At 43.9% G+C, this 16,008-nt stretch overlaps 1 protein-coding gene across 1 annotated transcript in view; it reads left to right on the top strand.

Moving 5' to 3' along the window:
- Nucleotides 1-16,008, top strand: part of LOC144494026 (pecanex-like protein 2) — a 209,129-nt gene that overhangs the window by 177,604 nt on the left and 15,517 nt on the right. The window contains exons 37-38 of the mRNA XM_078213600.1: nt 1,702-1,871; nt 12,512-12,966. Of these exons, the coding sequence (XP_078069726.1) occupies nt 1,702-1,871; nt 12,512-12,966 (625 nt within the window). The remainder of the gene's footprint in view (nt 1-1,701; nt 1,872-12,511; nt 12,967-16,008) is intronic.

Raw genomic sequence — 16,008 nt, 5'->3', positions numbered from 1 at the left:
TCTGGAGCCTAGATATATGAAGCATCGCATTGTCAGTGCTGATGGCCACATTTGCCACATGGATTATGGCTGTTTATCCAAAGTCCTTCTGCATAGTGAACTGGCCATTGGGTCTCAACTTCCTGGGCATTCCTGCTGGGTATTTTCTGTTCCAAGGATACCTGCAAGCAAGATATGAAGATGATGGACATTGACACTGACAACTGGGAGATAGTCACTGACCTTTGGAGGCTGACTATTCGGAAGGACATTAGAAGAAGCAAGCAGAAATGCTCAGCTGGTCGAGAAGAGTGCCCAGAGAAGATAGAGGCCAGCGAATTGTGCATCTTCTCAACCCACTGTCTCCAGTGCAGAAAACACAGCAGAAACTACCATCCAGAGTGGGCTCCTGAGTCCAACATGTGATGGTTAACACAGAATTGACCACTATGGCGCAAATCATCAATCTTACGAGACAGAAAGCTGCCACCTGCTCACTATTTTTGATGTATGTTAATGGCTTGGGCCTGGATGGGTGGGATATCATTTCAAAGTTCACCGATTATGTGAAATTCAAACATAGTAAACAGGAAGATAGATAGTAACAGACTGCAGGACATTGACTGGTGAAATGGGCAGACGCATGGTAAATGAAATTTAACCTTTAAAAAAATATTTAATGGGATGTGGGCATCACATACTAGGCCCACATTTTTGTTGCCCAACCCTAATTGCCCCAAAGAGGGTGGTGGTAAGACATCTCCGTGAACTGCTGAAGTCCATGTGTGTCAGTGCACCCACACATCTCTTAGGGAGGGAGTTCCAGGATTTTGACCCAGTGGCAACAAAGGAGTGGGGATGTAGTTCCAAGTCAGGATGGTGTGTGGCTTGGAGGGGAACCTACAGGTGACAGTGTTCCCATGTTCCTATTACCCTTGTCCTTCTAGATGGTAAGAGATCAGAGATTTGGAAAATGCTGTCAAAGGAGCCTTCATGAGTTGCTGCCATTATGCATCAGTGGATGAGGGAGTCGATGTTGAAGGTGGTGGATAAGGTGCAATCAAGCGAGCTGCTTTGTCCAGGATGGTGTCAAGCTTCTTTGTCCGGGATGGGGGTCAAGTTTCTTGAATATTGTTGGAACGGCACTCATCCAGGCAAGGGGTGACCATTCCACCACAATCCTGAGTTGTGCCTTATAGATGGTTGACAGGCTTTGGGGAGTCAGGGTGGGTAGTAGAGGCAGGAAATCTCACAATCTTTAAATTGGATGAGCACATGAAATGCCATAACATTCAAGACTACGGGCCAAGTGCTGGCAAGTGTAGATTTAGTGTAGTTCTGTCAGTGTATACTCGATGGGTTGAAGGGTCTCGTCTGTACTGTATGACTCCTGAGTTCATATTAGAAACATTGAATGTTTTGCTTGCCTGCAATAGATAGCACCATACATTGACCATTAAAATAGCTTCTTATTTTACTTGTGTTTAGATGTTCAGCTTTGTCATCTGTTCTGTTCCCCTCTTTACCTTCACCATATTTATTACTAATAAAATTATGTTTCTGATGAGTATGAATTTCAAAGTTTGTGATCAGCAGTGTATTTAACACCAAGCAGTGCATGTCACTGTGAACTGTGCTAATTATTATGGAGAGACTGGAATTGCTCAGATGCAGCCAGATGTCCAGGGTTGACACCTGATGTTGTTGCCTTTATGCTTTTAGATTGCGCAAGGGCTGCACTGGAGGCAACATTGACGATTCAGATTGTGGTGGAACATCTTCATCTAGCAGCAACAACCAGACAGGGAACACAACTCAAAGCATCAGCTCCAAGCAAACGAGGACTTGGAGGCCACACACAGTAGCCTCGCTAACTGCTCACCATGCCAGAGGTATGTCATCAGCCAAGTGACAACACTAGGATTTTGTTGGGCATAACGACTGCTTCTGTTGTTCTCTTTCTCAAAATGTCTGCCTCGCCATCCTCCATCTCCTCTTTTTAGTCCTTATAGTCTATCTTTTTGATCAAACCTTTGGTCATCTAACCTAATCTATCCTTATGTGACTTCGTAGAAGACGTAGAAACCCTACAGTGCAGAAGGAGGCCATTCGGCCCATCGAGTCCGCACTGACCACAATCCCACCCAGGCCCACCTACCCCCACATATTTACCCACTAATCCCTCTAACCTACACATCTCAGGACTCTAAGGGGCAATTTTTAACCTGGCCAATCAACCTAACCTGCACATCTTTGGACTGTGGGAGGAAACCAGAGCACCCGGAGGAAACCCACGCAGACACGAGGAGAATGTGCAAACTCCACACAGACAGTGACCCGAGCTGGGAATCGAACCCGGGACCCTGGAGCTGTGAAGCAGCAGTGCTAACCACTGTGCTACCGTTAGCATCACATTTTTGTTTGATTTACTGTGAAGAGCCTTGGCACATTTTAAAATGCAACTTGTTATTAGCTAGCATGCTAGATCTCAATTTGAGTTTTGCCACTAACTAGTTTTCAATGTAACAGTTCCGGGCGCCACTTTTTAAGAAGGACATGAGGGTGCAGAGAGGATTTACCAGAATGGTTCCAGGGATAAGGGATTTTAGCTACAAGTTTAGATTAGAAAAACTGGGGTTGTTCACCTTGGAGCAAAGGAGACTAAGCAAAGGATTGATAGTGGTGTGCAATATTGTAAGGAGTCTAACAACACCAGGTTAAAGTCCAACAGGTTTATTTGGTAGCAAACGTCACTAGTTTGGAGGTGTCTGTTGTGCAACAGAGGATCGCAACAGACACCTCCAAATGCTGAAAGATGCCCTCATAAGAACAGGACATGGCGCTCGACTCATCGATCGACAGTTCCGACGTGCCACAGCGAAAAACCACACCGACCTCCTCAGAAGACAAACACGGGACACGGTGGACAGAGTACCCTTCGTCATCCAGTACTTCCCCGGAGCGGAGAAGCTACGACATCTCCTCCGGAGCCTTCAACATGTCATTGATGAAGACAAACATCTCGCCAAGGCCATCCCCACACCCCCCACTTCTTGCCTTCAAACAACCGCACAACCTCAAACAGACCATTGTCCGCAGCGAACTACCCAGCCTTCAGAAGAACAGTGACCATGACACCACACAACCCTGCCACAGCAACCTCTGTAAGACGTGCCGGATCATCGACACGGATGCCATCATCTCACGTGAGAACACCATCTACCAGGTACACGGTACCTACTCTTGCAACTCTGCCAACATTGTCTACCTGATACGCTGCAGGAAAGGATGTCCCGAGGCATGGTACATTGGGAAAACCATGCAGATGCTACGACAACAGATGAATGAACACCGCCCGACAATCACCAGGCAAGACTGTTCTCTTCCTGTGGGGGAGCACTTCAGTGGTCACGGGCATTCGGCCTCTGATCTTCGGGTAAGCGTTCTCCAAGGCGGCCTTTACGACCCACGACAGCGCAGAGTCGCTGAGCAGAAACTGATAGCCAAGTTCCGCACACATGAGGATGGCCTAAACCGGGATGTTGGGTTTATGCCACACTATCAGTAACCCCCACAGCTTGCCTGCTGGACTTGCAGAATCTCACTGGTTGTCATGTCTGGAGACAATACACATCTCTTTAACCTGTGCTTAATGCTCCCTCCACTCACATTGTCTGTATCTTTAAGACCTGGTTGGCTGTAGAGATTCGCATTCTAATCAGTATTCTGTAATTTGATTTTGTGTCTTTGTGCCCTGTCTGAGAGCAGATTTCCACTCCATCTGACGAAGGAGCAGCGCTCCGAAAGCTAGTGGCGTTTGCTACCAAATAAACCTGGACTTTAACCTGGTGTTGTTAAGACTCCTTACTGTGTTTACCCCAGTCCAACGCCAGTATCTCCACATCATGAGTACAATATTATGACAGATCTAGGTAAGGTAGATGAAAAAAGGCTGCTCCCATTAGAATAAGGTACTAGGGGACACAGATTATGGTTTCAGACAAGAGATGCAGGGGGTCACACAATGAATGGTAATGACCTGGAACTCGCTGCGTAAGTAGGTGGAAGTGATATTAATGGAAATTGGAAAGGAAATTAGTTGAGCACTTGTGGGAAATAAACTTGCAAGGCTACGAAGATAAAGCAGGGGAATGGGACTGCTGGATTGCTTTACACGGAGCAGATACAGACTCGATGGGCTGAGAAGCCTCTTGTGCTGTACTGACTCCACCTGCTTCTCTGATTGCAAAGATGCACCACAGCCAGATGTCAGAGTGTAGACTGAGTAATAGATGGAAGAAAGTTAGACAGCAAGTGAAACAATAAACAACTGAATGTTTGAAAGCTGGGAAGAGGGAGTAAGAGGGACATTTCTGGTCGAGAGTTAATGATGGACAGGGATCTTGCAGAAGAATGGATAAGGGAGAGGGATTGAATGGAGACGGATAAAAGGGGGAGAGATGCTAAGAAGAGAGGTTGAGTGGGGCAGATTCTGGGAGAGAGGGGGCAAGGAGGAGGGATTCTGAGGAGTTGTAAATGGGAATTGTAAAATTTGAAGGAAAATGACATTGAAATAATTCTGAAGGAGCACACAGCAAATTGGGGAACAACAATTTCTGAGAAATATTTTCTGAGCCAAAATATTTCTGGAGAATCATTTTAAAGATTGACAGTCTTTTGGGAGCTGCTGTCTGTATGCATTAGTCTCTCTGCATGTGATGGAGTCTGTAGCAGGAGGATAAAGCACTGCATATGTTATGAGGTTTTGAGAAGGTTATTGACTGCTGTACATGGCTGGACAGCTGATTGAATGAGACAGATAAGGCAGCTACACTTCATAATGTGAAATGCTAAACCACCCAAACCTAATTGTTTAATGTTCCACTTTTAATGGGAACAATGGCTTTCGAGCAAAGAAAGCTGGGAAAAGCATTGAGCAATGCGTTGTTTACTTGTTTACTCTCCTGCTTGCACGGACCAACAAACCTTGCCTAAAGCAATTTGGGGTTGTAGACTTTTGCAGGACATCTAGCAGTGCAGGTACTGCTGAAAGTTGCCTTACCTCTTACTCCAATGTGCCATTAATAAATGAGCAGAGGGAAAAGTATATGTAGCCTGTACATTTTTAAAGGTCAGTGCACATTGAGTTCCGTTGTGAGAGTAGCATCGAAAGAGAGTAGCTTCTAGTGTCCAGTTACCCATCTCCTACTTGGTGACTGTACCTTCAGTGGCTTTAGCTCTATACCCTGGATTCCCTCCCTAAACCTCTACTCCTTCTACCTTACCACCTTTAAGATGTTCCTTAAAAAAAAAACCTCTTTGACCAAACTTTCAGTCACCTGCTTATCTTGTATGGTTCAGTATCAAATTGTGTCTAGTTTAAATGCAATGAAGGACCATAGGATGCTTTATTATGATAACCACACTATATAATTGTAAGTTATTGCAGACTCCACCTAAGGGAAAGGCCCTGAACAATGTAGCAGTGGATTGTAGGCCAGTGCTGGTTAGGCTCAGACTTCTGTCCTGCTCAATTTCATTGAAAACGCAGGACTGAGTGATAAAAAAGGGTGCCTGCCCCACATCCACCCCAACCATTTATTTAGACCTAGAAACATTTCAGTGCAATAGAATGTCCTTGCTAATCTGATCATTTTTTGTTTGAAATGACTAATACTGAAATTAATTTGGATTTGGTGACCTATGACCTCTGGCAGTAAATCCTGAAGTTCCAGTGGTGAGAGAGATCATCACTCCAGCTTTGAATGACTGTCCCATTGGGGGTTTCTTGCCGGTTTTTTAAAGATGAAACATTGTTCCCATTTTGGAGCTAGCAAGTCCCTCTACACATCTTCATCTGCTGCTCGGAGCACATCTCAACCTCAGTATGTGTTGAGTTACCAGAAATCTTTTAGGATAAGGGACCAACCATTCAGGACAGAGGAGAATTTTCTTCATCCAAAGGGGTCTGAATCTTTGGAATTCGCTACTTAGGGCTGTAGATTCTTAATCTATGAGTATATTCGAGACTGTGATCAATAGATTTCGGGCACTTTGCGAATCAAAGGATATCGGAATACTGGAATTGATGTTAGAGTATTGCCTTGATCTTATGATGTGATGACCGACTCCTGCTTCTATTTCTTATTCTAATTTGACATCTTTAAGATAAAAGTGGATTTGTCACAATTTTGGGAATGAAGAAACATTATGTCAGGTATCCCAGTAATGTTTGTGACTGGTGTGCCATCATCATTATACTAATTACATTACAAAAACATTAACTGATTCCTGCTTAAGTGACAATGCCCCTTTAATAGACAGTTGTAGTTCAGAGAAACTCAGAATTGTTACGGCACAGAAGGAGGCCATTTGGCCCATAATGACTACACCAGCTCTCCAAACAAGCATTATGACTCCCCATACTCCTGCACATGGTTATTTGAATAGAAACAATCTCATGCTCTCTTGAAAGCCTCAATAGAACCTGCCTCCACCACACTTCCAGAGTATTCTAAACCTGAATGGCACGGTGGCACAGTGGTTAACTCACCGCGCCAGGGTCCCGGGTTTGAAGCCCGGCTTGGGTCACTGTCTGTTTGGAGTTTACACATGCTCCCTGTGTCTGCGTGGGTTTCCTCCGGGTGCTCCGGTTTCATCCCACAGTCCAAAGATGTGCGGGTTAGGTGGATTGGCCATGCTAAATTGCCCCTTAGTGTTGGGGGACTAGCTAGGGTAAATGCAAGGGATTATGGGGATAGGGCCTGGGTGGGATTGTGGTCGGTGCAGACTCGATGGGCCGAATGGCCTCCTTCTGCACTGTAGGATCCTATGATTCTATGAACCACTCACTATGTGAAAATGTTTTTTTTCACATCACATTTGCTTCTTTTGCAAAACACTTTAAATCTGTGCTCTCTCATTCTTGATCCTCTTACAATTGGGAACAGTTTCTGTCTATCTACTCTATCCAGCCCCTCATGATTTTGAACATCCCTATCTAATCTCCTCTTAGCTTTCTTCTCTCCAATTTCTACAAACTATCCTCATAACTGAACTTTCTCATCCCCAGAACCCTTCTTGTAAATCTCTTCTGCACTCTCTCCAATGTGTTCACATCCTTCCTATAGTGTGGTGCCCAGAACTGTACACAATACTCTAGATGATGTCTAGATGGTGTCTTGTATAAATTCAGCATAACCTCCTTGCTCTTGTATTCTATGCCCCTGCTAATAAAGCCCAGGATACTATATTCTTTATTAACTCTTTATTATTCTTTATTATTGCTCTCTCCACGCCCAGGTCCGTCTGTTCCTGAACTCCTTTAAGAACTTTATCCCTTAATTTATATTGTCACTCCACATTCTTCCTCCCAAAATGCATCAGCTGACACTTCTCCACTTTGAACTTCATTTTCCACCCATCTGCCGTTGCACCATTTACAAATCAACTACACTGTCCTCCTCAGGATCCCAATACGGACCCCCACAAACACCACTACAAACATTCCTCCAGCCCTAAAAATATCCATTATCCATTGCTCTCTGTTATTATTCAGCCAATTTTGTATCCACATTGCCACTGTCCCCTTTATTCCATGAGCTATAACTTTTCTCACCAGTTAATTGTTTGACACTTTATCAAATACCTTATGAAAATCCATGTACACCACATCAACAGCATTACCCTCGCCAACACTTATTGTTACCTTCTCAAAAATCTCCAGCAAGTTAGTTAAACATGATTTACCCTTTAGAAATCCCTGCTGGCTCTTCGTAATCAACACAAATTTTTCCATGTGACTCATAGTTCTATCCTAAACAATTGTTTCTCAAAGCTTGCCCACCACTTGTTAAACTGGCTGGCCCATAATTGTTGGGGCTATCCTTGCAACCTTTTTTCAACAAGGGCATAACATTTGCAATTCTCCAGTCCTCAGGTACTTCCCCTGAATCTAGAGAAAATTATGGCCAGTACCCTTGCAATTTCCATCCGCACTTCCTTAAATATGCTGAGATGCATCTCATCCGGTCCCTGTGCCTTGTCAACTTTAATTACCATCGGTGCATTCAACACTTCCTCGTCATCAATTTTGAATCCTCCTCTAATGTGTTTTGTCACCTCCCCTTTGAACCTTCTGTATTGTTCTCAATTGTAATTTCAACCTGACACCTGTCATAAGCATACCTTTTCTTCCTCATAATTTCTATCTTTTTCATCCAAGGAGCTCCGGATTTGTCTGCCCTACCTTTCCCTTTTCAGGGCATACACCTTGGGTAGAATTTTCTCATTATTTGGCAGTGGTGGGCAGGCGGGTAAAACGGGATGGAAGCCACTGGCCCCAAAATTGCTTCCTCCCGTATTGTGAGCCACTTAGAAAAAATAAATGACAAGGGACGGGTTTCACAATGCCCCAGCAGCAACTTAGGTTTTCAGAAGATTGGGGTGCCGTTTTTAAAGGGGACCCTGTTTCAAAAATAAAAATATAAACCCTCTCCCCATGCAATCCTCCCTGCCCCCGACCACAGAACTCTTACCGTCCCGCCCCCAGACCACAGAACTCTCCCACCACACTCGACAGTATTTTCCACCTGCACGGAACTCCCCGTGATGGAACGCGTCACTCCCAGACCACAGAATTCCTGTCCCCCACCATGAAATTACCCCGTCTCCCCCCCCTCCCGCTATCACCACAGAACTCTCCCATCCCCCAATCATGGAATTCCCCACCCCCACTACGGAGCTCCCCACCGAGGTTACTGCCTGGTTACGATTCTCTTCCTTTCTTGTTGGACTGGACACATACTCCAGTTAAAAAAAAATCCTGATCACAGGCCAGAAACTTTTATCCCTCTTGACTCTTTAGTTTAAAGAATAATCAGTTTATCTCCAGGAAAACAACTCCAACCATCCAGTGTGGCAAGAGATTTTAAGGAAGTATGATAGCACTCACAGGAAGCCTCACAGTGGGAGTCTGATTGCAATAGCTAGTCAAGTGCTCTACCCTGTGAGTACATAGCAACCTCAACTGAATAAAAGTTTTGAAAACAAATCCGTACAACTGAATGCGATTCTTCATCAGAATGTTTGGAAATCATTGCAATGTTTGGCTGCATTCGCCAAGTGCGTATCTGAGTAAAGAACTAGCAGAAGTGTTTAATGAGGCAGTGATTGATAGACAGGCTTAAACACAATATAAATCTCCCTGAGACCAACCGTACAGTTAGATTGCATCTGGAATAATGGTTTCAGTTCTGGGCACTGCACCAAGCAAACGATCCTAATCACATTTACTTATACTGTTCCCATATGCCTTTGACCTCATCTTCTTTATCCATCTATCCATCTATCCATCCATCCATCAGTATAATCTTGAATGTGGACATAGTTCATGCCTCAACCACTAACTCCTGAAGCGAATTCCACAGCCTCACAAATCTGTGTAAAGATGTTTCTCTTGTTCTCTATTCTTGTATCTATGGCTCCTTATTCATCTACTCGAAACAGTCTGTTCTTCATCATTTGAAATACTTCCATCACATTGCCTCATAATGTACTGTGCTCCAGTTAAAAAGATCCTGGACTGAATTCTCCGACCTCCCAACATGTTTCCCGCTGGTGGGAGGTGGCGCATTGTTTGCTGGCAGCAGAATTGTTGTCGATGCAGGCTCGATGGGCCAAATGGCCTCCTTCTAGAAAAAAGGGGTGGCATGGTGGCACAGTGGTTAGCACTGCTGCCTCACAGCGCCAGGGACTGAGGTTCAATTCCAACCTCGGGTCACTATCTGTGTGGAGTTTGCACTTTCTCCCCGTGTCTGCGTGGGTTTCCTCTAGGTGCTCTGGTTTTCTCCCACAGTCATGCGGGTTAGGTTGATTGGCCATGCTAAATTGCCCCTTAGGGTCAGGGGGATTAACGGTAAATTAGAGTTACGAGAATAGGGCCTGGGTGGGATTGTGGTCGGTACCGACTCGATGGGCCGATGGTCGCCTTCTGTACTGTAGGGATTCTGTGATTTTTTTTGTAAATTTATTCTGGATAAAGTTGTCAGATGTAAGTTTTTAACATATTTTAGGTCTTTCGGAACAACAAATTCTGGAAGAAGAACAAAATCATTTTTAAATTTATCATGTGGCTCAGTTGTAAAACAGAGTTTTAGGATATTTTGCATTTACTTGACGTAGGGAGCTTCTGTTAGATGTCGGAACTCCCTATCCTCTAGCACTATGAAAACACCTTCTCCATATAGAGTGCAGCGGAGGGAGCTTCTCCATTCCCACAAATGTGATCTTCTTTTTCACTTAATTTCAAAACATTTCAGATTTGCTAAAGACTGTCCTGTAAGTTTCTTTTTTAAAGTCACATCTCCAACCATACCTGAGAGTGGTTTTGCAAATTAGAGTTGAATTCAGGACTCTAATGTACAGTCTAAGCCCCATCCAAGATGTTGAGATTATACTTTGTTTGGATTTTTGATGTCTGCCCTATGCAGGGACATCAACTCAATACAAATATGAACGAATGAGCTATTGCTTTTACATAAATCTAGTGAATTATTCAGGGAGGACCATGCTCTCCTTTTTAAAAAAAAATATTTCTTAGAATATTGGCTTCACAGGCAAGACTGGCATTTATTGTCTATTCTTAGTTCAAGAAGGTGATGGAGGGTGATTTTCACAAACTGCTGCACTCTATGTGCACAAGGTGTTCTCACTGTGCTATCGGATAGGGAGTTCCAACATCTTAACTCAATGACAATGAAAGAATAATCAGTATATTTCCAAGCCACGATGACTTGCACTTTTTTCCCTTGCCCTTAGTTGGTGGTGGTTGCTGTTTTGGGAAGAAATATAAGTAATATTTTGTCAAATGTTCTTCATTTGAATAGTCAACTCCTGTACAATTACAATAACCGGAACAGGCAACATCTAAACCTAACCTGTGTGAAAGATACAAGAAGAGCTAATGGATTTAGTTTATCTTTGTCCAAGGGTTTTAATTGTATTAGTGGAATTACAATGAATGAGTTAGAGTTCAATTTATTCTGTCCAAACTATTCCTGAAGATTGGAGGGTAGCAAATGTTGTGCCTTTGTTTAAGAAGAGCTGCAGGGAAAAGCCTGGGAACTACAGGCCAGTGAGCCTAACGTCTGTAGTGGGTAAGTTGTTCAAAGGTATTTTGAGAGACAGGATCTACAGGCATTTAGAGAGGCAAAGACTGATTAGGGACAGTCAGCATGGCTTTGTGATTGGAAAATCATGTCTCTCGAATTTGATTGAGTTTTTTGAAGGGGCAACCAAGAAGGTAGATGAGGGAAATGCAGTGGCGTTGTCTACATGGACTTTACCAAGGCCTTTGACAAGGTTGTTGAATAAGATTAAATCTCACGGGATCCAGGATGAGAAGCCAATTGGATACAAATTTAACTTGACGACAGAAGACAGAGGGTGATTGTGGAGGGTTCTTTTTCAAACTGGAGGCCTGTGACAAGCGGTGTGCCTCGGGGATCGATGCTGGGTGCACTGTTATTTGTTATTTATATTAATGATTTGGATGAGAATTTATGGGGCATGATTAGTAAGTTTGCACCAAGACCAAGATTGGCGGCATAGTGGACAGTGAAGAAGGTTATCTAGAATTGTAACGGGATCTTGATCAATTGGGCCAGTGGGCTGATGAATGGCAGATGGAGTTTAATTTAGATAAATACGAGGTGATGCATTTTGGTAGATTGAACCAGGGCAGGACTTACTCAGTTAATGGTAGGGCAGGACTTACTCAGTTAATGGTAGGGCATTGGGGAGAGTTATAGAACAAAGAGATCTAGGAATACAGGTTCATAGCTTCTTGAAAGTGGAGTCACAGGTGGACAGGGTAATGAAGAAGGCATTCGGCATGCTTGGTTTCATTGGTCAGAACATTGAATACATTGAATAATGTCTTGTTGAAATTGTACAAGACATTGGTAAGGCCACACTTGAAATACTGTCTACAGTTCTGATCACCCTGTTATAGAAAAAATATTATCAAACTAGAAAGAGTGCAGAAAAGATTTCCTAGGATGCTACCAGGACTTGATGGTGTGAGTTATAACGAGAGGCTGGATAGCCTGGGACTTTTTTTCCCAGAATATAGGAGACATAGGGGTGATCTTATAGAGGTCTATAAAATAATGAGGGCATATATAAGATAGAGAGTCAACATCTTTTCCCAAAAGTAGGGAATCTAAAACTAGAGGGCATAGGTTTAAGGTGAGAGGGGAGAGATACAAAAGGATCCAGCGGGGCAATTTTTTCACACAGAGGGTGGTGTGTCTGGAACAAGCAACGAGAGGCAGTAGTAGAGTCGGGTACAATTTTGCCTTTTAAAAAGCATTTAGACAGTTACATGGGTAAAATGGGTATAAAGGGATATGGACCAAATGCGGGCAATTGGGACGAGCTTAGTGGTAAAAACTTGGCAGCATGGACAAGTTGGGCCGAAGGACCTGTTTCCATGCTGTAAACCTCTGACTCTGTTCCTTTTACATTGCAGGGCGGAGGGAACAAAGGAGCTGTTCAGTGCAGGCTCGTGCATCTCGATCAGAGACCCAGCGACCACCAGCTACAAGTCGGTCAGGGTCGATGCTAGAAACACAGCAACCACCTTCACAGCCATCAACATCTGTCCAGGGCCTGGTTCAAAGGTTATCCAACAGCCAGCTGTCGTTCAATAATTCATTTGCTTCTATGTTATCCCAAGTACCACGACTCTCCACTGCAAGCCAACTCAGTGGCCAGGGCCACTCAGGCACACAGAACAGGTGTAGTATCACCTCCTCCACGAGCTCTACCCTCAGCCTCTTGTTTGGGAAAAGAAGTTTATCCAGCGGACTTGTGATATCCGGGCTGTCAGCAGCAGAGGGAGGGAACACAACTGACACCCAGTCAACAAGCAGTGTCAACGTCGCGCTGGGGCCATCAGTCAGCCGTGGGAGCCAAATGACAAGGGTAACACCACAATTCTTCACTTCCATTCTCGGAGTCCCAGCAAAATTCAGTGCCGGCAGTTATTTTTATCCGTTCTCGGGATGTGGGTAGCCTTGATGTGGGCAATTGCTATCCCTAATTTCCCTTGAGAAGGTGGTGGTGAACGATAGTTCGTGTAGTGTAGGTGTTTCCAGAGTGATGTTCAATAGGGTTCAATATGATTTTTGACTCAGCAACAATGAAGGAACAGCAATGTATTTCCTGGTGAGAATGGTATGTGACTAAGAGGGTGGTGGTATTCCCATTCATCTGGTTCCCTTGTCCTTCTTGGTGGTTGAAGCCAAGTGTTTGGAAGGTCAAAGAAGTCTTGACGAGTTGCTGCAGTCATGGTGCAATGGTGAGGAGGGAGTGAATGCTTAAGGTGGTGGGTATGATGCCAATCAAGCAGGTTACTTTGTATTGGGTGATAGTTGAATCTGGGGCATGAGGGTTGTAAGTTTGAGTCTCTGGACTTCCAATCACTTCAGCTTACTCTTGGTTGGGAGAGTTTTGTTCACTCTGTAACTGACAGCTGGATCACAGCTTGGACAGACAATCCACGCACACTGTGGACAGATTGGTGGACAGCTCTTCACTTTGCCTCAACATCTCCTCCAAGCTGAAGGTGGGTGGGGATACAGTGTGAAAACAGAGAGAGAATGAAAATAACCACAAAATTAAATAAATTGATAGAGCTCAGTGCCAACCAAAAGGAACAACTATAATAGATTTGTTAGCAAACATAGATCACATCATACTGTTGTGAAGCAAATTAATGCAGGGAAAACTTATGGCTCTTTGGTTTTTTTCCCTAAATAATTCCCCTTTGCTTCCTCTCTCCAAGTGCTTTATAGCCAATGAAGTATTTTCTGAAGTGCAATCATTGCTGCATTGTGGGGAAACATGGCAGCCAATTTGCATTGCATTAGGGCTCAGGGCTCTCCTGCTGTGCACAAGCTCAGAACGCCTGCCAGGCCAGGTGTGTTTAGGGTGGTTTTCACTGTTACATGCATACATTTACATCTGTATAAACAGTGGTGAGGCAAACTGAAAGAGAAGAAATTCAGATACATTACAATCAGGGAAGAGAATATAAATAATGTAAAAAATACACAGGAACATAGGAATAGGAGGAAACCATTTAGCCCGAATCTTACCACCATTCAATGAGAACCTGACTGATCTGAGACCAACTCCTTATCACACATTTGTCCCAAACACTTTAATATATCAATCTTTGATTTAAAATTAAGATTTGATCTAGCATCAAGTGCTGTTTGCAGAAGAAAGTTCCAAACTTTTACCATCCTTTGTGTGTAGAAGTGTTTCCTTCACTTTTGAACTTCATTTTTGAAAAGCCTGGCTCTATTTTTTAGGTTCTATCCCTTTGTTCCAGCTTTCCATTCACAGAAGCAGTTTTTCTCTATTAATCCTATCAGTGTCTTGAAAACTTTGATAAAATCACCCCTTAATTTTCTATATTTCAGGGAATACAACCCTATTTTATGTAATCTAACCTGGTAATTCAAACTCTTGAGTCTAGGTATTATTCTAGTAAATTTATGCTGCAAGGCCATTACGTACTTGCGAAAGCTTGGTGTCCAGAACTGTTCACTGTATTCCAGGAGCTAAATCACTGGTGCCTGGCTCGTGCTAGGCAGGAGCAGAAGCAGATGTGAATAATATTCCTTAAAAAATGTGATATCATATTGGAGGGCCAATTAAGACCCACCCAACTTGGAATGCACCTATTGGTTGGGTCAGCATTGCAGGGCGAGGGGGGATACAGGAGGAGGTTGAGCACCTGGTTTTCCCCAGGGCTTTGGTATCTTCAATTAAATTTCCAATGAAAAAACAGATAAGTCCTCCAACATGGGAACAAATTTGGTGTTAATACTGCAGCTTTTCAACTATAAATTAACCCTGACTAAAACCTTCATTGACTCAATATATTTTTATGTGTAGCACAGTAGCACAGTGGTTAGTACTGCTGCTTCACAGCTTCAGGGACCTGAGTTCGATTCCCGGCTTGGGTCACTGTCTGTGTGGAGTTTGCACATTCTCCTCGTGTCTGCGTGGGTTTCCTCCGGGTGCTCCGGTTTCCTCCCACAGTCCAAAGATGTGCGGGTTAGGTTGATTGGCCATGCTAAAATTGCCCTTGAGATGCATAGGTTAGAGGGATTAGTGGGTAAAATATGTAGGGACATGGGGGTAGGGCCTGGGTGGGATTGTGGTCGGTGCAGACTCGATGGGTCGAATGGCCTCTTTCTGTACTGTAGGGTTTCTATGATTTCTATGAGTAGTTCTGAAATAGGCCTTGAAAATTTACAGGTCCTTCCCAGCCTCTGCCACTGATTGAACTAAACTTTGTGGCAGCAGTGAGGAAGTTGTGGGTGGGGGGAGGGGGAAAGAGTTGGGGAACAATTCCCTTCACCTACTTACATCAGTGAAGAAAGAAATAATGAATATGCATTTCTCCAGCCTCTTTTCATGGCGTCACCAATTTTTGAAGTGTTATCACTGCTATAATGTAAAACAAGTCCGGCCAGCCACTTTAGGCGTGGTCTCAGATGAATATCTTATTAAAACACTTGCACCACAGACAGTGGAACACACTCTCAAGATTGCACTGGGACTGTAAGCCCACATGCTCCACTTTCTGGAGTGGAAATTGAACCCATAACCCACTGAACTCCAGAGAGCAGAATGCTCCAACATGGTAGACACCCATGCCATCCAGGGTAAATCTTGTCTACCTGCTATTGCAGCAGCTCTGGACTGCCCGACTGAGTAAGAAGTCTCACAACACCAGGTTAAAGTCCAATAGGTTTATTTGGTAGCAAAAGCCACTAGCTTTCGGAGTGCTTGCTGCTCCTTCGTCAGGTGAGTGGGAGTTCTGTTCACAAACAGGGCATATAAAGACACAAACTCAATTTACAAGATAATGGTTGGAATGCGAATCTTTACAGGTAATCAAGTCTCAAAGGTACAGACGATGTGAGTGGAGAGAGCGTTAAGCATAGG

The sequence above is a fragment of the Mustelus asterias genome, chromosome 5 (assembly GCF_964213995.1).
Source record: "Mustelus asterias chromosome 5, sMusAst1.hap1.1, whole genome shotgun sequence".
Lineage (NCBI taxonomy): Eukaryota > Metazoa > Chordata > Chondrichthyes > Carcharhiniformes > Triakidae > Mustelus > Mustelus asterias.
This window is presented reverse-complemented; position numbering and strand designations above follow the sequence as displayed.